Source organism: Rhododendron vialii, chromosome 8a, assembly GCF_030253575.1.
Source record: "Rhododendron vialii isolate Sample 1 chromosome 8a, ASM3025357v1".
In the NCBI taxonomy this organism is placed as follows: Eukaryota; Viridiplantae; Streptophyta; class Magnoliopsida; order Ericales; family Ericaceae; genus Rhododendron; species Rhododendron vialii.
The window spans coordinates 1390217-1411740 of record NC_080564.1 but is presented as its reverse complement, the minus strand read 5'-3'; the positions used below and the strand labels follow the sequence as shown (position 1 = coordinate 1411740).

The window sequence follows — 21524 nt, the reverse complement described above, 5'->3', positions numbered from 1 at the left end:
GGGGTATTAGCAATACCATAGGGGGTGTTACTACGAATCCCATCCCCATGGGGTTGAGCAAAATCAGTGTAAAAATTCACATCAATCTCAATTACAATTCTAATCCTAGCCAAAACAAACATGTTATTTACAATCCTACAATCGAATCCTGTGCAAAACAAACATGAATAAATGATTCATCCCCTCATTAATAATCTCACCTCATTCTCAATCCCAATTCTAATCCCACGTCATTACGAATCCCCCCAAAACAAAATCTACAATCAAACACGCCCTATAGTAGTAGGTGTTGCGTGCATTAGTGGTCTTTTACTTGATATGTGGTGTGGATGTGTTTGTATGCTTACAGTCTGTTTAGATTTTGATTTTCCTTAAATTGGTGCTAATCAATCAGTAGCCAGTAGGAGGTGACAAGGGGAAGTAAAAGCAGCAGGTGCGAAAGATCCTCTTTTCTTTTCTTTTCTTTTCTTTTCTTTTTTAATTGGAAAGATTAAACTTCACAGATAACTAGAACCCAGTACAATAATTCAAGAACCTTAAAACACAAGTAAATAAAGCTACAGAATATATACACTATAAAAGTAAGCAAGAGGAATACCCCAACAATCAGACCCCTTTAAAGCATATAAATTATGTGTTTGTTCACTTGAATGCGTACTTATAATTTTTGTGTTTGTATATTATCGCAAGGCTCAGTTTGGACGACAACAATTGAGAATCAGGAATGAATATTCAATTCCGAGCGATGTGATTTCCAGTGATTCATGAGTAATATCATTCAAGCGCGTTTTCCTTGTACTTACGTTGCTTGAATATTTGTCGACGATGGCAGACCTTCAAGGAAATCCTGGCCCAGGGTCGGACTTGTATTTGAATGTCACTGCCTAATAAGCCCAAAAATCTTACGGGCTGGCCATTGGTTGATTGGACTGGGCCATCTCTCGCTCGCTCGCTCGTTCTCTCTCTCTCTCTCCGGTAAAACAGAGATGCATTAATAATCTCTCCCTCTCTCTCTCTGAAAGGTGTGCATCGAAGTGTTGTGGTAAAAATACTCTTGGGCGTATACGTTCAACAAGCTGCGTAGAAATGGAAGGACTTAGAAAGCTCGAAGAAGTACAGAGGACTATACTACTGATGCAATCGGAAGGGTTTATGTCTTGTTCTAACAACAGCAGCAACGATCCCGACTCCGATCGCTTCCTCTCCAATTTCATCCTCCTTTTGGTACGAATCACTCGTCTTTCAACACAACTTAATGCTTTATCCGTTCAGTTTTTTTCAAATATATGAAAATGGGATTTTGAAAAACGTGTTTAAACAAGACGACAAAAGCTTAGAGTAACTTTAATGAAGAATCGGGGAATTAGCTCTTTATCCGTTCTAGACTTCTAGTTAGGGTGGGTTTAGACGAAATTAATTGTTCTATCAACTATTTGGTATAATTGCTATTTAGTGGATTATTTCAGCTTTTTGTTAATTTTTTGGAAATAATTATTCGTCATTATAGAAATTGAAAGAAAATAAAAATATAGAGCAAAGTTGTTTGAAGTTTTGAAAAACGGAAAATCAAAGTTTTGAACTTTTTCCCTCTAATAATTTTTTTTCCTTTTGATCATAATTGTGTACGTTTTAGACGAATGATTGATTCAAAATATTTGACGTGAATCTGAGTCCAACTAAAATTTAGAAGGACGACTGAAATGCACTGAGGCTCTTACCCATTTTCTATCTTTGTATGGGTGTTTTGGGAGTAAAATCTCTTCTATCTTGGAACTCCATTTCAGTTAACCTAGCTGATTCTTTCTGTTTTGATATGAAATGTTGAAGATACAACCATGTGGTGGACTTGATGTGGAGAAGAAGTGCCAATTGATATACGCGAACTTGCCCAAAGTAAGCATGACTTTTTTGTTTTGAAATTATTTCTCTAGGAATCAGATAAAGGAAAGTGTAGCTTATGTGGTTTGTTTGCTTGGCAGATATCGGCTGTGTTTGCTGAAGAAGCTATGCCCTGCCTTAATGAGGAAGGTAACTTTATGTTTATATTACAGCCCCTTTGGATTGAGTGATTAAAGGCATTGTTAAGGTAGCCATCATCATGTAATTCATCTTTTGGACATCTTGCTTCAGGTTGTCTGTGGTGAACTTTTATCTACCTATCCTTTTGCTTGTTGGTATGTATGCATGCAAGGGGCACTTCGTTGTGCTAAAAATAAAATAACACGATAGATACGCAGTCACTGGAGATGCTCTTAAACCATTGAGCTACCCTGGCAAGTGAGAAGACGTTATTTCAAATGCATTTCTCTACTCACTAATGTACACGTATCAACACTTTCTTTCAGGAAATTGTGAGAACAAATCGGATTTTGGTGCATTGCAGACTGATTATGAAGACATGGCTATGGTTGGGCTGGGAGCAATGCAAGATGCAAACTCTACACTAGAAGATTTCGTAAGCAATACTTCTCATTTACAGACAGATGTCACTATTTGATTGAATAGTGAATCTTAGAAGAAAGGGTAATACACTGATCATTACGTTTGTGGCCTAACATATTGCCACACTCTTGCATTTTTTAGTGTTCCTTTGTGAATTACTGGGAAAATTACTTTATACTTGAAGAGTGATAGTTGGCGGTATTTATGTTCAGAGTCACCTAATCAGACAGGTTCACTTGTTATGGAATTTGTTCTAGTTGATATCATCAGTTAGCTAATGTACAGGCATTTGTTAGAGAAATCTCACGTGAAAGCAGTTCTTTGAATCTTTGATCAACTGAAACTTCTATAGGCATATCTGCCCCGTGTGAAATTGTGGTGATTAATCAAACATTCTTCCAAAGAAGTTTGTCATCATCATTTTCCAAACATCTAACTGCACTTGTCTTTGTTCCTTTATGCATTTCCAAAGCAACACCATTTAACCAAACCAAACAAAACCGAGCTTGTGTCCCAATCAAATGGGGTCGGCTACATGAATCCTATTTTTCTATTGAGCTCTGTCTAGGCCCTAGGGCTACCTCTTCACTTAGATCTAGTAACCCCAAGTCCTTCCGTATCACGGTATCCAAAGTTAGTTTAGGTCTTCCTCTTCCCCTTGCCTGACTATCCACTACTATCATGTCATGTCACTCTTCTTGACTACTGCGTCTGCAGGTCTACGGTAAATATGTCCAAACCACCTTAATCTAGTTTCTCTCAACTTATCATTTATAGGTACAACTCCTACCGTCTCATGAATAGTTTCGTATCTAATTTTATCACTCCTAGTCTTACCACACATCCTCCTCAACATCCTCATTTCAGCTACACTCATCTTACTCACTTGTTGCTTCTTGATAGGCCAACATTCTATCCCGTATAACATCGCTGGTCGGATAGCAGTTCTGTAAAATTTCCCTTTTAATTTGTTAGGTATCCTTTGATCACATAATACACCAAAAGCGGCTCTCCACTTGAGCCACCCAACTTGGATCCTATGAGTTACATCGTCCGTAATCTCTCCATCCTTGCTAAAAATTGAACTTAAATACCTAAAATGCTCACTTTTTAGTATCTCCCGATCCTGAATCTTCCCTTGACTTCTATGATTGCTAAACTTATAGTGCATATACTCAGTTTTACTCCTACTTATCCTAAATCCTTTAGATTCCAATGCTTCTCTCTAACTTTTAGTGATTGTCAACAGTGCAGATCATATTTTATGTTCCACGACATGGATGTTAATAAACCACAATCAATCTTTAGATATTTACCAATGCTCTCATTCACAGAAAGCTACATTTATCAGGTGACAATCTCTTCAAGACTATCATTTTATGCTATCTTGTTCCTACCTTGATTGATTAAATTTTTTGAAGTCTGTTGGAGTCTCCAAAACAAAAACCTTGCAGGCTTTGGTTTGTCAATCGATGTTGCGGCATTCCATATCTGTGCTTCCATATTTTAGGATGTGTTGCCTTTTACATAATGAAATTGTCATGGCCAGACTATATTTCTCCACCATTCTTTCTTTGCTAACCTCGAGTAGAAGAAGGATCCATTCCTTGAGCAATCAAAAGAACTATGTAATCATGCTTCTGAGTCTATGCAATTGTGATTTGAGTGTTGCAACTTTCAGGGAATATGATATCATGGACCGTGTGGTGTTAGATCTATTTCTGGTTCCTAGCACTCAATATTCTGATGGTTTTGGTGATGCAGTTGGATCGGTTAAATGAGAAACTAGTCAAATTACCAACCGAAGGAGTTAAAGGTTTAGAACAAGGGTTTCATGTGGTAATCCTGAAACTTCTGTGCACAAGTTCCAATGTGGTTCATCAACTCTTACTTGTCCCCCTGATTCGACTGGATGCAGGGAGCTAATCAGAGCCGGGTTATTAAGTTCATAGAACTGTTCAAAACCAACCCATTAAAACCTCTTATTCTTCTACTTGAGCATCATGGACTTTTCACTGAGCGGTATGAGATTTTAGCTTACGTTTGAAATTTTATATAAGGAATCTGGTGGTGGGTTATGCATTGGGGACGTTTTTTATATTTTGCTTTGTATGTTCAGGATAAGAGAAGAGTTTAGGTGCGGAGAAGAATACTGGAGACTAGAAAGAAAGCTCTGTGGTGCGTTAACAAGCAACAAGAAGGTATGAAAGTGATGCACCAATACATGTCTAATTTTCTCTTTAAGGGAAAGGGACATGTCTATGTTGTTCTAAATTATCATTGGAAAGAACTTGGGAGATATCAGTAATAAATCTCCTCTTAGAGGTACAAATGTTAACGAGCTAAGAAATTAGCAAACAAAAGCATTCTTCCATGATTTCAAGTGTAACATCATTTTGTAGTTTAAACTTAAAGATCCGTATTGCTGTGGTACATAAATTTCCATAGAGAACCAGGGTCTGTGTTGGAGTCTTTTACAGTTTTCAGATGATGTTAAATAAGATTCCAACTTATCAACGTGATTGAAATAAACAAATGCCCAGCACTTCTGGAACCCTTGGTTGACAATCGATAGGAATACTTCTCGGATCATATATTGGCACTGAGCATCATCTAACACTCTTGGAATTCAGATGAGACTCATTGAAGTGTATGGACTTCGTAAACAGAGGAAAAACTTTACATGTAACTCTACTGCCACGATTCAAGCATGTCTTATAACAAGGAGAAGAGTAAAATGATGAACAAACGGTGTAATTAGTTGTCGGTAGTAGTTTGTGATGATGATGGAAAGTGGAAACTAAATTGTTGGGCTTAGTCATATCTTTACTGTGATATGAATATAAAACAAGAAAGATGGAGCTCAAAATGCAATATCAAGAGGCACAGAATCTACTTGCTGCCGTTCTGTTGATTTACTGGCAGTTAAAAAGAACTTGGGGGACCAGAGAAGAATATCAGTTTTACGCTTCTGCCAGTAACAGTGGGATGAATCCATGCGGTGAGTGTGGCACATAGGGGCCCTTCCACTGGGCCAACACTGACATTCGATAGAGAAATAGAGTTATGGTCAGAATCATGTAGAACTTGGAATGAGCTAGCAGAAATCTTCTCAAGGTTAAATCTGCATGCCCTTGTATTATTTTCTGAAGTTACAGTAAAGCTTGACTATGCAACTCAAGGGCATGTTGTATTCTTCAAAATCACTGTGATAGTTCTAATTTAGGGAAGGCATGAGCTAGTTGTTTTAAACCTGTCTTTTAGGAGTCTGGAGTCCTGTTCAGATTAAGATTCCTTTTCAGAACCATACGCATTGCACAAATGTGCTTTTGATATTGTGCTTTCCTGATTGTGGTGGAAGATGATATACAGATTGAAGTTGAAGATGTGATGAGGGCGGTTCATCTGAAATCATTTGATTATCGGGTGCTGAATCTTCTTTTGTACCAGTTACGAAGTGTAAAGGTATATTCCTCTGTCTACTTTGTTAATAGATTACATATGTTGTTTTTCATGTTGTGATCTCAGAGTTGTAGTTAAATCATCTTTCTTTTGGAGCTTTACTCAAAAGCATATTTGGTTGTTTTATGAATACTGATGGCATGAATCAACCATTAGTCAATTACAGATTTTCCTGCTGTTGAATGCTGTGGGTTCAACTCTTTCTAGCTACGGAAACATAAAGCAAAGGGTTAAATTTCTGTAATCCATTCCATTTGATAGCACAGTAGCATGCTGGAAACATGATTTTAACTTTTGCAGATATTCTTGTTTTAATTTGGTGTCAATCTTATGTTAATTTTTGGATTCTATTCGTCTAAGGAGTGTCAAATATCCATGCCATTTGGAAGTACTGTATTTCACGAGATTAATGTATCCTTTTGAAGCTGTTGCAAAGGTTGATGAAGTGCACATGGAATTCTTATCAGTCTCAGAGTTCCTTGTGGAGCTGTCTGATGATTTGTAAGTTTTTCACTTTCCAGCTTCCAGTTGGTTGTCTCTACTTCGGATTTCCTGTGGAGGAATATTAGTTTGCCCCGTAATAGTTCTCTTTTGCTACGTTATGTGTGATCAAAGAAATGGATTAGAACTATATGCAAATGGTTTGCCTTGGTGCCTCTGTGCGTTTTTCTAGCATCCTATTTGTTGATATTTGTCTTGCTGGAGTACGTGCAGTATGTGCTCGCATGTCTTCATTCATGTTCATGTATTGTTGTCACGTACTGCTTTGGGGCATTATGTATTGACCTCTTTTTTTTATATTGGTGTTTGACTTAATTCTCCTCTCTTTTTTTCATGATTTTAATGTGTGGAAGCGTATGACAGATGTACTCTGTAACGAGATGTTCTCTTAATGCTGTAGGTTTGATTATGAGGTGAGTCCTTTAATAGTGGGGTATTTTTCTCAGTTTGCATTCAGCTTACTTTTTCTTTGAAATGGTAATAGATAATATTTTAAACAATTGTCTCTTCTTCGTGTAGGATGATGTTTTGGAGAATAATTTTAATGTTCTGCGAATGTTTGTTAGAATTCATGGAGCTTCAGAAGCGCCAACTATGCTGGTGGGTATTTGCGGACTCACTAATTGAACATTGTCATATACGCTCTCACCAGACCTTGCCTTAATATTGCCTATGAATTTCTAGGGTTTTCCCACTTGAGGTCGTGATCATATCCTTAACTCTGTAAGGATTTTTGAAATTCTTTGTTGACTGGAAATTCCCAAGAACTTGCCTTTTAGCTAGATGTTCTTAGTTTGGTAGTCACCATTTTGATTGTTGTGCTCCGAAGTTGGTGTTATGAGTTATGCAAAAACTGTCATTATCTCCTAATTGTTCATACTGGTATACGGGGGTTGATATGCCTAGATGGTAACTGTGGAGTTATCTATTATGATCTGTTGTTTTGGCCGGTATATTTTACTGTCATTTTGTCTATAGGACTGCGTAAAGGGTATTCAACGAAAGTCATGAATCAGTTTCTAATCCATTTGCATAAACCAACATGCAACGTGGTGTTTCGATCATCAGAGGGCCTTGATTTGGATTTTATAATGGTATTGCAATAACTTTTTGCCTGTTATTGTTTATCTATTTTCTTCACAAGGCAAAATGCATTAGTGATGCTGAAAAGAAGTATGATCGTTTATTAAAAGCTTTGGATCCCAATCTCTCCTCAAATTATCAGGAAAGATGTGAAGAAGCCACTAAAGAAGGTAACTCTTTAGTCCGTTTCTTCCGAATCAGATTAGCTAAAACTTCTCGCTCGTTACTTGCGTTTTTTGACATAGATTTCTTTTTGCTTTGGGTCCGATTCTAATTTGGCTTCTTGTAGGAGGGAAGACATCAGGACCTTCTCTTGGCACATGGAGCATACCTCCAGTAATTGAAGACGAGGATTTCTATCGGTCGAAAACCCTAAATTCCAATTGACCAGGCTTACACTTACTACTCCCAGCAGTTCTGCAACCAAATGGATAAGAGCATTATGATTGCTGCTCTTTAAACCAGAACTGGAGTTCTTCATTTTCAAGTGTGCCATATTTTTTGTCAAGTAGTTGAGAAGACTACTTCGGTACTTTGGTTTGGAAGAGAAATTTATAAACTGGTCCGACGATGATCCTTAATTGTTTTGAGCCTTTGTTGGATTATGTTGAGCGCATTGAATATCATAAAATAGCATTGGGGTAATGGATGATTTGTCTGGTCGTTAACTTTAATTATCAGAAATAGTTGATATGCGCGTAAATTGACTAGGAGGTATGGTTATTGAATAAAAAATAGTATACAAGTTATGATGAATGTGTGATTATCATACCTTTATAAGAGAGTATAAGAGAGTGTCAACGCATGCATACACGGACATGCAAATTTTACATATGCTTGTGGAGAGAGAGAGAGAGAGAGAGAGTGTTTCCGGAGATGTTGAAGCACGCAGCCTCGACCAGGCTCCTAGCTTAGTTACTCATCCGCAAAAGTAAGGCCAAGCCACCTGTCAAAATTCGAACCCACGTCTCTGTACAGAGGAGGGTAGTTAACAATAAAGCAGCACACATTCTCATCTGATCTTCATGAATTCCATTTTTGCTTTGAGTCAATGTTATTTTTCCTTCTCCTAATACTATTCCCATGATCAGAATTTTTAATGAAAAATGTCAAAAAAGTATCAAAGATCTCAGAAGCGTCAAAACTCGAGAGAAACTTTCTTCTTTCTCTCCCCTTTTCGTCGTCACTGTAAAAAGACGTTACGATGGAAACGTCAGCGTCACTACTCTCTCTCTCTCTCTCTCTCATACATATCTGTGATCTGTATGTATATATTACTATCTCTATCTATCTACAGTATTTATGAATGACTGAGACTGTGAGGTTCTCTGCCATCTCTCACTGCCAAATTTCTGGCTGCTTGACCAAATTGCGTTCTGTTAAAAAAAAACAGAGCAACGAATCACAAAACAAAACAGTAGAAAAAGTGGGAAATCATAAAGAGATAAACAAGGACGAGTTATCCTATGAATGAATGCACGCCATTAGATTTGTTACCTACTAAAGTACTGTTTTTAAACTGCTACATGTACTGTCCACATAAACATGCTTGGGGATTTTCAAGGGCACGAAAATTTTCTAAAAATAGATTTTAATTTCTTAAAAGTTATTGTGGGTGTTTGTCAAAAATATTTAGGAAATTGATATTCACACTCTTTTTTTTGCTAAAAGGACAAAAAATAGAGTATGAATAATAAAAAAAGAGTGAATATCAATTTTGAAATAATTATCAATTACCTTCGTAATTCTAAAGGATTCTTAAAAGCCAACAAACAGTCTAAAATCTGATTATAGAAAACGGGTTAATAAGTTGTTGCATGGATTTTCGTACCGGAACGTGCTGCACACCTAGTGCACAACACGGTATTGTGCGATCCTACCTGTCCAAAAGTGTTATTGATGGTTCAGATTTTAACTTTTCACTATTTTCCGAAAAAGTTTCATTTTTATCCGAATCATTTATTACTAAGACGGACGGTCCAGATGGTGCACATCACAATGCATAGCACAGTCCCACGTCCATGAATTTACACTTCTGTACAAGGATTTGCAGTGTTGCTATCTCCATGGAGTTCTAACAAACAAAATGTGAGTAATGATTCTCTACCTCTGTTGAAAAACAAAGGAGGGAGTGTACTTGTTTCGCCCATTTTCTGGGTATATATAGAGTATAAACTGAATTCACAACCACCTTCGTTCAAATATCTCTCTCTCTCTCTGTATTGCTACTAGTCTAGTATAACTGAGTGTCCGGGCCAGTTTATGGGGGACCAATAGACCAATTTCACCGCTCATTTGCGGGGCCTTCAATTAAAGCAAGAGTAAAACTCTGTATAAACTAACCTCAAAAAAGTTCACAACAATTAAAAGATGGATAGTGATTTTGCCACACCCTTTTTTGATAATGTCACACCCTGTAAGTGTGTTTTTTGGTGTAAAAATACACTTGCAGGGTGTGACATTATCAAAAAATGGTGTGGCAAAATCATTTTCCTAAAAGATTTCGAATTCATGAAAACTTAGGCGAGAGCAAATTTTTAAGTTTCAGGAATTGAAGACGCTCTGTTGAGCTGGCTTGAATGCGTGCAATGGTTCCTTACCGTATTCATTGAATAATTCATCATTTCTTTGTCCTTTAATAAAGCCCCCCAAGCTCATGATCATGTACGTACCTACGTTTTAAATTCAGGACGGGCCGGGGCTTTCAATACGGTTGGTGGCTCTGGTCTATCCACAGTCGACGCATGCATACTGCCTGTCTTTTTGTTTTGTTTTTTTATCCGGCTTCTCCATAATTGAACGGCTAAGATTATCCAGTTGTAGAGAAGCTTTTGCATTTGCGCTCGGTAATCTAAGGTTAAGAGTCGGGAAGTGTTTGGCCCAACGGTATCAGGAGTGCACTTAAGTGCTAGGAGAAAAAATGTCAGGAGTTCAAATCATCTTTCAAAGTTAATCTAATTATTCCAACGATACTGACTTAATTTCACTGATTAAAAAAAAAAAGGTTTAGGTTTTAGAAACGAGTCTCCCCAATGAGAATAAAGGGCGAATCTTTTAAGAAATCTGAACTATTAAAAATATTTTTGGACATTTGGGATCCTACGAGCTGCTCTCTGCAGTTTCAACCTAACTTTTTTTCGTCTATAGTGTCTACAGGTATAAATGAACCGAGCAGCTCGCGAGCTCGGCTCGTTAACGCTCGGCGTGACTCGTTAAATGAGTCTAGCTCAAGTTTTCGGCTTGTTTGGTAAATGAGCCAAGTGGAGCTCGGTTCGTTAGACAAAAGCTCTGCTCGTTACGGGCTCGAGCCGAGCTTGAGCTCAAGTTTTTGGCTCGTTTAATAAATGAGCCGAGCTCAAGCTCAACCAGCACGGCTCGTTTACAACCCTAAATTGGTGTCCAAATTTACAAAGTAGTCAATCAATGCAAGATGTGGGTCGATAAGAGGGAGGTCTGGGGTTCGTGTTTATGGAGTGACATTGAACCCCTATTAGTTGTTAACCCGCTATAATTTCCCACCAATGTCTACAATATTGGCCGGGGAAAAAATGGGGAAGGACAGTTTTCATATACTACATATCGATAATAGTCTGTTACAGCTGCTCGATCTTCGTTCACTTCTTAAATGGGAATTTACTGTCTCACTTTTTCGGGGCTTGAAATTCTCTACGTGAGAATTCCACAACGGATATAAGAGTAGTGCTTGAAGACTACACTCTTCCAAAGTCAAAAAACTCAAGTACGAATATATAAGTAAATTAAAGCTTGGTACTACTTAGTATGCTCATGTCTTAAAAGGTTGGAATCATGATCTGATATGAATGAGTAAATTAAAGCTTGGTACTAGTATTTGCTCCTATTTCGGGCAATTAAAAGGACAAATCTGGTATTAGCATTTACTACTATTGACACAATTTATAGCTGGGTCTTCTTTTGAATGCTGCTTTTGAATGCTGCATTCCCAACTATCCCCATCACTGTGTAAGTTTCGGCAAATGGCTGACAGTTTCCAACGCCAAAAAACTCAAGTATTTCACTTTCACTGTTTCGCCATCACCATTCATCGTAGCCATAGGTGACAGTTACTTCACAAAGAGAGAGAGAAAAAGGAAAGGAAAAAAAAAAGAGTAATTATTTTTGCACTTATTTTTTTAATAAATTGAACAAAATGAACGAAGCAGATCACTTTTTAGACCCATAATGAAACTATATTTGGGTTACAGTAGGGTCTGCTCAGCTTGAGGCACAACAAACACAGCAGAACCTAATAACTCGTTTAGCAGCCGAATAAGGTTTGGGGGATATATAAGAAATAAGGGTTGACAAGGAGTGGATGTGTTAGAGCATCCACAATGGTAATAATCAAAATCAATAATCAAAATGTGGCACGTCAGCATTTGATTATTCATTTAGTCCATAATCAAACTTAACAACCTCTACATTCACATTGGTTATTTTTGCATTCCTAACCAAAAAATTCCCCACAATATACAATGCGCATCTATCCAATCGCAAACGAGTTCCAATTACGCACCCGACACCAAATTATTCGTCTTGATGAGATGATTCCAATGTGAGTTGTTTTTGAGTTGTTGAGTTTGGTTATTGAGTTTTGATTATTGGTAAAAGTTGTTTAGTTTGGTTATGGAATGAGTGGAATTTGGTTATTTGCTAAAAGACTTTTAACTTAGTTTACTACAATGTGAGGTGTTTTTTTAACATTGTTCTTAAATTTGTTTATCCACACCCATTTGCTTATTACAATAGGGATGCTTTTATAGAAGAAATTAGTTAAGAATGAGGAATTAAATAGGAAACAGTTTGTGTGGTAGTTGAAATAGATAAATAAGAGTGAGTGAACGTAGAAATAATATGAAAGTTTACTTACTTGTCCCGATAATACAAAAAGGATATCAAAAGGTTGGAAAGGCACTATGGTAATTACACCCACTCGGACAAGGTTATCTTGGTGGGGGTATCGCTAAGACGTACCCCTAGTGTGTCAGCCGGATAAGCAGTCCAGATGCAAATGAAGAAACCAAACACGTGATAAGAGTGATCATGAACTTATCTTCCTAAGTCCTCTATCCCTCTCTTTTCTCCGCCCACCAAACGGGTTGTAAGTTGTTTATTTAGTTATGATCTTTACTTAAAAATATTCATGGGAAAATTACCCATGTGTGAGGTACGTATGGAAGTATAGGTAGGAATAATTTGATTACATATAAATTAAAGATGTGAAAAATGCAAATGGATAAAAAAGAGTGCAAAAATTAAAATCGAACACTTAATGTTATTTGTTATTTGATTAAATATAAATTAACGCAGAGGTTGTGACGTTAATGTTATTTGTTGAGAATGTTTCTTTATTTTTTGTCATTCGTTAAATCTAATTCACCCTATTCTAGGAGACTTGGGAAGGGGGATGAACGCTTATAGGAATCGAACTCTGTCTATGTGTACAGAAATATGAGGAAAGCACTAACTGCACTTGCTTTGAGAATGTTTAACGATGATGATATTACAAATCACAAGAGTGTATAGTGCAAATCATAAGCTACTGGATTTTCCGATGGGGACCAAACCTATGAAATTGGGCCAAACCTATGAAATTCAGGAGTGTAGTTCTAGCTGGGGAGGTTTAAATGCTTTGAATCCTGTCTGTAGACCAGATTTGACCATTTTTTTTGTAATTATTTTGTTTGTGTGATTGTCCTAAGTGAAAGCCTGTATATCGCACGTGACTGGTTGGATCCAAGGATCCTGTAGGCACAACACTACTGGTAAAATACTAAAAAAAAATTGTTAGTAAAAATGAGATGGTAAAATGTGTTAAATTTTTAATATTTTTTGTTAGTGGAAATGAGATCTTATACAGTCACGTACATAAGGTCCCGTTTTCACTAACAAAAAGTTGTTAACAAACACTATTTTTGTTACAGTAATTCTACTCACAAACTATCAACAACTTATTCGCGATCGGAAACAATTTGACATTTATCAAGAACTTATTCACTATCTAAACACCTAATAACTTTTCGACCAAAAATAAAAATCTACAGATTTTTCACTACTGAAAACACCCTCAATACTCATATGGTCACATATATGTATTGCCACCAAGTGTGGGATATTGAATACACAAGAGTGTATCATTAATACATTTATGTGAATATACAGTGAGAGTTTTTATTCGGACATACACGGATGATGCGGTCGCATCGGGCTCTCAGTTCTTGCTTTTAGGGTCCCCTAGATATATATGCCCTTGTATTATGTATGTATATGGTTAAAAAAATAGTAGAAAAATACTAGCCCCAATTTTAATAGAAGTTGAATACAGAAGGCCCAAAAAATAATGGTAAAAAAAGAAAATTTTATAGTTTGTGGGCTTAGTTTTGTAATAAGAATAGTATTCTTGTCATAACATCTTTCAAGAATACAAATCCTAACCCTTAGTTTTTCTTTTTTACACTGTTTCCAAGGATCCAAGCCTTAGCCTCACCCTTGATTTGAATCGACAAACAATCGCAAGGCGTAAAAAAATTTGAAGTTGACTATACCAGTATCAATTGCGTCCGGAGAAAGAAGCTTTTCAAAGTTAATTGATCAAATCTTACCTTCAGTTAGCTAGGTTGCAAGAAATGTTGAATAAATTAACTATAGTTTTCATTGAAAAAGATTTGGGGGGTAAATTTGATTATGAAAGCTTAATTACTACTTTGCCGCGAAAAATGCTCGAAAAGTGATGTTTAAGTACTCCATCCGTCTTTTTTTAAATGTTATGTATTCTATTTTGAGTTGTTCCTAAATAAGTGTTCTGTTGTAAAGTTAGAGGGTAAAAATTAGTACATTTTCTATTTTATGCCTAAAAGTAGATTCCCTTTTAAAAGTTGATGAACAAAAGTGTAATGATAATATCTCCATAAAGGGTAAGTATGAAAAGTAATATTTTGGAAGTACAATTATGCTAACTCCTAAAATTGCGTGAAAGTCAAGGGAAAGTCTACAATACACACCCCTTAAAAGGGTGTACCATATGCACCTATTTTAAGGTTCATTCATAACATTTTAGTGTGTTTCGTAACTTTTGTTCTAGAATTCATAACCTTTCAACAATACGATTCGTAACATTTTTATTTTGATTCATAATATTTTAGTGTATCTTGTAACCTTTATACGCTTCGTAACTTTTTAGTAATACGATTCGTAACATTTTCTCTACAATTCATAACATTTTGGATGGTGCATATGATACACATCCAAATGAGAGGTGTGTATTGTAGTCTTTCCCAAAATGGTCAAACATGAACACTTAAAAATAGACGAAGGGAAGTAATAGAATACTTATCTAGCTTTTAGTTATTTTGGTTTTGAACACTTGTAGCGTTTTCTTTAAATTCTTTTTAAAAAAAATTATTTGTAAATTATATAAAGGATCTCATTTGAAAAAGTTCACGTCGGGCCTGGAAAACAAGCCCCAGAAAATTCAGAGCGAGCCCTGTATTCAATACAATTATACACTAATCTCTTACTAAACTCCCTTTGACAAAAATTTTATAACTAAAATTAATGCGATTTGCCCAGACACGAGAGAGAGAGAGAGAGAGAGAGAGAGAGAGCCTTTTGTGGAGCCATTTTTCATGCCTAGGAGAAATCAGAGGCAGACACGATGAAGATTAGACATGCAGTAGAAACAATCTCACTCCCCGTCTTCCTCTGTTAAACTTAATTGAAACTTTCAATCAATCGCAGTCCAAGGCCATGTTCTGCTGCTGAAACCAGGAAACCAGAAAAATGTGGCTGTCTGCCTTAGAAAACGACATTTTCAATGTCATCCCTATCCTTCATCAATAAAAAAAAGTGGGTATTAATCACGGAAAATGGGAGATGCTGATGCGATTAGTTCGATGTACAAGAACTCTATTAGTATCATGTTTTGTATGCCTTATACGGATCGGGTAATTTCAGACACATTTCTCTATCAGGATTTGTGCACGTATATTGGGTACTGATCAGACCATCTCTAATGTGTAGAGGTGCCATGAAACAGCATGTGCTGGGAAATCACCTTTATTTTGTATGAAACTGCAAATTAAATAAACTGTGAAGATGAGCACCGAATATAATTACTTCACACCAATTGCCATGTATGTTTTCATGTGGAGTACTTGTTGTATAAACCAAATTACGCAAGCTCAACACAGCTCAGCTCGTTGAATTTATTGGAAATTGACTTGTAACATATATACGCAAATCAACATGCTTTCAATCAACTTTCAAGAAAAATACTCCCTCCGTTCTATTTTTATTGTCCATTTTCATTTTTTGTGTTGTTCTTTCAACGCTTATATCTTCTAATATGAATCTCTAAATATATGCAATATGGATCTTGTTTGATAGTTCTCAATTAGATCTATAATACAAAGTTTTCAAAATTATGAAAAACATTATAAATTGGGAGATATAAGTGTTGAAAGAACGACACAAAAAACGAAAATGAACAATAAAAATGGGACAGAGGGAGTAAGTTTTTTGGGGTGCGTTTCCTCTATATTATTGAACTACAAGTTAATGACGATAATTAAGTTATTTCCGTTAAATGGTACTCCCTTCGTTTTAATTTGTTTGTCCAGTTTGGAAAATACAGTTTTTTTAAAGAACACAATCATTGCACCTATAAATGCTCAACTTTTCAAAAATTGTCCTCCTAACTTTTTGAAAAAGAGCACAGGGGCAAAAAAAAAAAAATCTTTTTTACCTTTTAGAAATACTAGGGACAAAAAAAATTTATCCCGAAAGTACCCCGAAAACAGCAATTAATGGTTGAGCTTCATTTTGATGTGTGTGACCCAATCATCAAAATGATTCTCAATCATTGATTGCTGTTTTCGGGGTACTTTCGAGGTAAGTTTTCTTTGTACGTAGCATTCCCTTTTACCTTTTGGTCCCTTAGTCTTCCAAAGTGAACAAACACTTTGAGACAAGTAAAAGTCAAAAAGTAGACAAACAAATTGGGACATAAAGAGTATTTTGGTTGATGTATGTGAAGAGAATGACCTACATAGAAATTCATGAAAACACCATTTTACGTATCCACTTATTCCGTGCTCACTAGACATTCTCATAGCACCATTTTACGTATCAAAATTCTCTTATGTAATGATTCCTAGTGTGACATAAAATGAGATCTAGGAGTAGTTCATTTTGTAGGTCTTGATATGTTTATCTTTCATGTTAAAAATTACTTGGATTGAATATTGGAAAATGTGTTGAATCATGTTTGTTTAAAGAGAAATGAATGGTTAGAGTCAAACATACCATTTCTCTCGTGATAGATGTCCGATGTGTTTCATTCAAACGAAGAGCGATGTCTAGAGATGGCAATCGGACCCGCCCCACCCTGAACAGGGCGGATTAATTTTCCACCATCTTTTCGAGGATTGGGTCAGGGTAAAAATACTAAAACCCAGCCGGGTTCAAGGTGATAGTATCCCGCCCCTAAAACCTACCTTGATACTACCCGCCCCGAAATGTATTTATTTTATAAAATTATACTTTTATCCTAATATAATTATCATTAATACTTCAAATTTTATATTTTTATCATAATATTATTATCATTATACTAAAAAACTCTTATATTTTTACCTTATATTTTCACAACTATACTAAACTAACACTTTATTTATACTTTTTTTCTTTTTCTTTTTTGCTTTAAGATTACCAATTTTTAAAATTTTTTACGAAGCGGGGCGGGTAAACCCGTTTCCCGATTGGGGCGGGAATGAGAGTACCCAAAAAATATCCGGCCGGGGTTGGGGTACCCAAAAACCCGCCCCACCCCGTTGCCATTCCTACCGATGTCCGATCAACATAATTGTTTGCATGAATGATAAGCATATCAAGGTCTAAAATGAATAGCTAGCTTGAATTATCAAATGAGATCTTGATGAACCATATTTATGTTGAGATGATCTCGATTCATTTAAACCCCTAATTTATTTATTTTAGTGAATCAATGAAGGAATGTTAGAGTAAGGATCCACCGCGTGAGACCAACCCTAATGAAAGCAAGATGGAATGCATCAGATTGTGTGGAACGAATCTTGGATTCCATACAAATAATTTGAACGTCATTTTGTTTAAAGGGTTTTGTTAATATGTGCCTCTAAGGCAAATGATAAATCACTTGATAAGGTTCATTAAACCCCACTATTGTAGAAAGTAGTGAAAGTAGTTAAAATATTGGATAAAGAGAAAAATTTATTTTGGAGACCAAACTACCCCTTAATTTTTTTTTTACACTCCATTTCATTTGTTTTCTCCAAACTGGTGGGATTTGTCCCACATCAGTTAATTTTCTCCTCCAAAACTAGTATATGAGTCTGGGAGGCATCTCCACTCTTTGCCAATTAGTTTGGAGTTGGATGCTTTAACATAGTATCAGAGCTAGGCTTTCGGAGGCTTTTCCTATTTGTTTGTGCCATAGTTGCACTTTGTTTCATTGTGATCCATGTGTTCCGAATCTTTCGTTGACCTCTCCATGTGCGAATCAGGGGTCGCACGGGCGAGGATTGAGATTTGTCCCACATCGGTTAATTATCTCCTCAAAAACTAGTATATGAGTCTGGGAGGCCTCTCCACTCTTTGTCAATTAATTTGGAGTTGGATTCTGATCCTTCGTTGACCTCTCCACGTGCGAATCAGGGTCGCACGGGCGAGGATTGAGATTTGTCCCACATCGGTTAATTATCTCCTCAAAACCTAGTATATGAGCATGGGAGGCCTCTCCACTCTTTGCCAATTAATTTGGAGTTGGATTCTTTAACACGAACTACCCATATAGTTTTATTGTTAAAATTAAAATTAACCTTCGTCAAATTTACTCCACTAGGGCCATACAAAATTGCCGGGAGAAGTTTTTCGGCATCGGGTGGGTATATTTTATTTGGTGCTAGCTAATGCATTCAAACTGTTTAAAAGTGTTTTGGACGGTTCATATTTTAAAAAAACATTTTCCAAGGAAGAGTTTAACTTTTCCGGAGAATTTTTTTTTCAAAATCCAAACCATCCAAAATTCTTTTGGACGGTTTAGATGAGTCGAACAAACACCATGTGGTACCCACCCAATTGCCAGTGTATAGGACACAGTCCTCTCACTTTTTTTTTCTTTTTTTTCTTTTGGGTACGTCGGAAATTCACAGTCCTCTCACTTTCGGCACAGCTACTACTAGCCAAAAGTCTTATAGGCCATTAGGGGTAGAAGAACCACTGTGACCCCTCAACGTTCGTTCCCCCTTCCCCCACCATCTGATTTCCTTCCCAATAGTTTCATTTTTTTTTTTGTTTTCTTCTCCCGACTGGTTCTTTTCACACACTCACTCTCTCTCTCTCTCTCTCTCTCTCTCTCTCTCTCTCTCCAGTATTTCAAGCCAGACCCCTACCTCCTTCCTTTTTATCCCACAAAATAGAAAAAACTGAAGACATTTTACATCCAACAGTGTTGTTAACTAGCTAGCTAGCTCATAGCCAATCAGCAAGCAAATGGGATTCGTTCCATCTTTGAATTTGTTAACGGCCTGTGAGAATATATAGGAGATAAGATGCTTCAATGGCCATGAATATTTCAGCACTTCAATTGTCTCTCTTACGTACCACTAGTACCCTTATTATTACACTTGTTATCATCATCCATCTTCTCCCTCCAGTCACTTGCTTCACTTCTCCAATACAACCTCCTGCAGACACTTCTCGGGTAACTCTCTCTCTCTCTCTCTCTCTCTCTCTCTCTCTCTCTCTCTCTCTATATATATATATATATATATATATATATATATATATATGTATGTATGTATAGAGTACTGTATTATCACGTGTTTGTATTATCAGCACAATAAAAGTACATTCAAATGGATTTACTGGAGCTTTCACAAAAATATTGGTTGACACACAAAATCAGCATATATGGTGCTAGCTATCTCGTATTTTCCCTACTCCTTTCGTTCTATATTCTTTTTTAACGCCATAAAAATAACAACGGTATTCATGTAATCCGGAACCGAAGAGGTATATGAACACGAGAGGAGTGAAACAGATCTAATCTTTGGTAATATATGCACGGAATGTCATGTTCTGAAATTTTACCACTGAATTAGCAGTCCTTGTACCTTTGTTCTTTTTGTAAGATTATTCTTTAAAAATTTAAAAATAACGGGTGTTCATATAAATTTGTAATCGTTTTGTCCAATTTAAAGAATTTATTGAGATATTTACATTAGTACAAATTTTTAAAAAACACTCGCGAAAAATCTTACAGTAATTTTTATGTCGAAAGGTGCTGTCTCCGTTATGAATCTTGTCCCTCTTGAAGATTTTAACTGATTGAAGGGGCGAAAATATAATTTAATTACCTTTTATTTATTTATTTACCTTTGAAATGTTTCACTCTGTTATTTGAAAGTGTAAAAAAGAATACTGTAGTCACTGATTTTTGTCATTGACTTTTCAAGAAGTACGTGTACACATCTTTTAAGAACAACAGAAAGCGGAAATATAAACCAATAAATGAAGGCTAATGAATATTTTTAACAGAGTATCATTTTGTTAAGGGTAGTGAATTCCACTCTCCAATTTTTCTTTTGACAAATGCTCTATTTTTTTAGTAAAAAAAAAGACAAGCTCAGTGCATTTATAAAAAAGGGGAGTGAAATTAATTTTCCTGTTAAAAAAAAGAAACTATACGAGAGAGAGAGAGAGAGAGAGAGAGAGAGAGAGAGAGAGAGAGAGAGAGAGAGAGTCTTTTTTTTTTGGGTAGTTAGTTTAAAAAAATTATAGTCCAGCGGGAATGGTCATGAAACTTGTGCAGTCACAAGATTATGTAGATTCTATAGACTTTATTGCGACAAGATATTTTTGTGGATTGTAAAGGACCACTTGAAATTATTTTGGAAACATTAATTGCAAGTAGGAATGCTCAAATTATCTTATGCACATCTTGCTACCGGTAGACGATTGAGTTGAGTTAATCGTGTTGGTTAATAACGTGTGCACAGGGTTCGTTACTTGAAGGGAAGACCAGATTGGGTTCAACCCCGCCCAGTTGCCACAACAAGTGCAACCAGTGCCACCCTTGCTTTGCAGTTCAAGTACCAACCATGCCGAGTCACGACCGGTTCCAACCAGGCCTCACCCCCACGGAGTTCTCCGACGACTCATCTCCATCGTCTTCGTCTTTCACCAACAAGTACACCAATTACAAGCCTCTTGGCTGGAAATGCAGATGCCGCGACCACTTCTTCAACCCTTAATTATTCTACTAGAAAATCCCAATTTTCCAGCCTTAATTAAAATTCCTTAAGTAGTACTGCTTCTACTTAATGTACTACTATATATATATATATGTGTGTGTGTGAGTTTGTTTGTTTGGAGACGATTTCTCTGTCGTGGGCTGATTAATCTACACTTGTACAGTCCGGCCGATCGGGATCCTCTACAAGGATTCTCTCCGTGAGGATGGTGGCTCCGACCGCATATTGGTGGTACTTATAGTCCGTTCTCTTCTTGAATAGGGCGTTGTTCGTTCCATCAGTGACTGATTATTTTTTTTCCCTAGAGACAAGACATAATGAATGGGGGGGTTGTGTGTACGTAAGCAATGAGTGTACATTGAGATGTCAAACAGATTTGTACAGAAGTTGTAACAGACTTTCCCAGTCTCGTTTTGGTAATGGTGCTGCTGCTGCTAATGCTTTTTCGTATTTGGTAATTTACTCGGTGTGCGCAGTGCACCACCCCAAAACTTAACTCCAGAAGCTAGTATTCGTATTTGTTTGGTTTTGGTCAGTTTCGTTATCCTCTCGGGATCCTCAAAAGTGCCATTTGAATTCAAGCCAAATTCAATAATAAACGTGAATTGAGCGAGGATTGATACTGAGAGTAGAAATTGAAAACGAAAGTAGAAATTGAGACCAAGAACGAAGACAATTGCAAAATTTTTACGTGACTATGGTAGGAACTCATGGCGGGGGCAAGAA

General features: G+C 36.6%; 2 protein-coding genes across 6 annotated transcripts; both read left to right on the top strand.

Annotated features, from left to right (window-relative positions):
- The first annotated feature begins 676 nt into the window (after nucleotides 1-676).
- On the top strand, nucleotides 677-8162 carry LOC131298228 (uncharacterized). Of its 5 annotated transcripts, XR_009190473.1 has the most exons (15): nucleotides 677-1224; nucleotides 1828-1893; nucleotides 1980-2028; nucleotides 2346-2455; nucleotides 3692-3793; nucleotides 4207-4281; nucleotides 4361-4464; nucleotides 4562-4643; nucleotides 5815-5907; nucleotides 6330-6405; nucleotides 6806-6818; nucleotides 6925-7005; nucleotides 7090-7128; nucleotides 7550-7658; nucleotides 7778-7824. XR_009190473.1 is itself a non-coding variant. In XM_058323584.1 (14 exons), the coding sequence occupies exons 1-13, from the start codon at nucleotides 1087-1089 to the stop codon at nucleotides 7102-7104; spliced, it is 993 nt and encodes a 330-aa protein (XP_058179567.1). In that variant the 5' UTR covers nucleotides 687-1086; the 3' UTR covers nucleotides 7105-7128; nucleotides 7550-7659. The 5 variants fall into 5 exon arrangements, 3 of the variants coding, with proteins under 3 accessions (XP_058179567.1, XP_058179566.1, XP_058179565.1); XM_058323584.1 differs by lacking the exon at nucleotides 7778-7824 and having other exon boundaries at nucleotides 687-1224; nucleotides 6341-6405; nucleotides 7550-7659; XR_009190474.1 differs by lacking the exon at nucleotides 7090-7128 and having other exon boundaries at nucleotides 692-1224.
- A 10545-nt stretch (nucleotides 8163-18707) lies between these two features.
- On the top strand, nucleotides 18708-21248 carry LOC131298227 (EPIDERMAL PATTERNING FACTOR-like protein 1). Its single transcript, XM_058323581.1, has 2 exons — nucleotides 18708-19246; nucleotides 20544-21248. Exons 1-2 carry the CDS (start codon nucleotides 19103-19105, stop codon nucleotides 20796-20798), a joined length of 399 nt encoding a protein of 132 aa, XP_058179564.1. The 5' UTR covers nucleotides 18708-19102; the 3' UTR covers nucleotides 20799-21248.
- The last annotated feature ends 276 nt before the right edge of the window (nucleotides 21249-21524 follow it).

Coding starts and splice junctions, on each gene's coding strand:
- LOC131298227 (XM_058323581.1), top strand. CDS start 19,103: ATGGCCATGAATATTTCAGCACTTCAATTGTCTCTCTTACGTACCACT. Junction 19,247..20,543: donor CTCCTGCAGACACTTCTCGG/GTAACTCTCTCT, acceptor ACGTGTGCACAG/GGTTCGTTACTTGAAGGGAA.
- LOC131298228 (XM_058323582.1), top strand. CDS start 1,087: ATGGAAGGACTTAGAAAGCTCGAAGAAGTACAGAGGACTATACTACTG. Junction 4,644..5,814: donor CGTTAACAAGCAACAAGAAG/GTATGAAAGTGA, acceptor GATGATATACAG/ATTGAAGTTGAAGATGTGAT. Junction 5,908..6,340: donor ACCAGTTACGAAGTGTAAAG/GTATATTCCTCT, acceptor GCTGTTGCAAAG/GTTGATGAAGTGCACATGGA.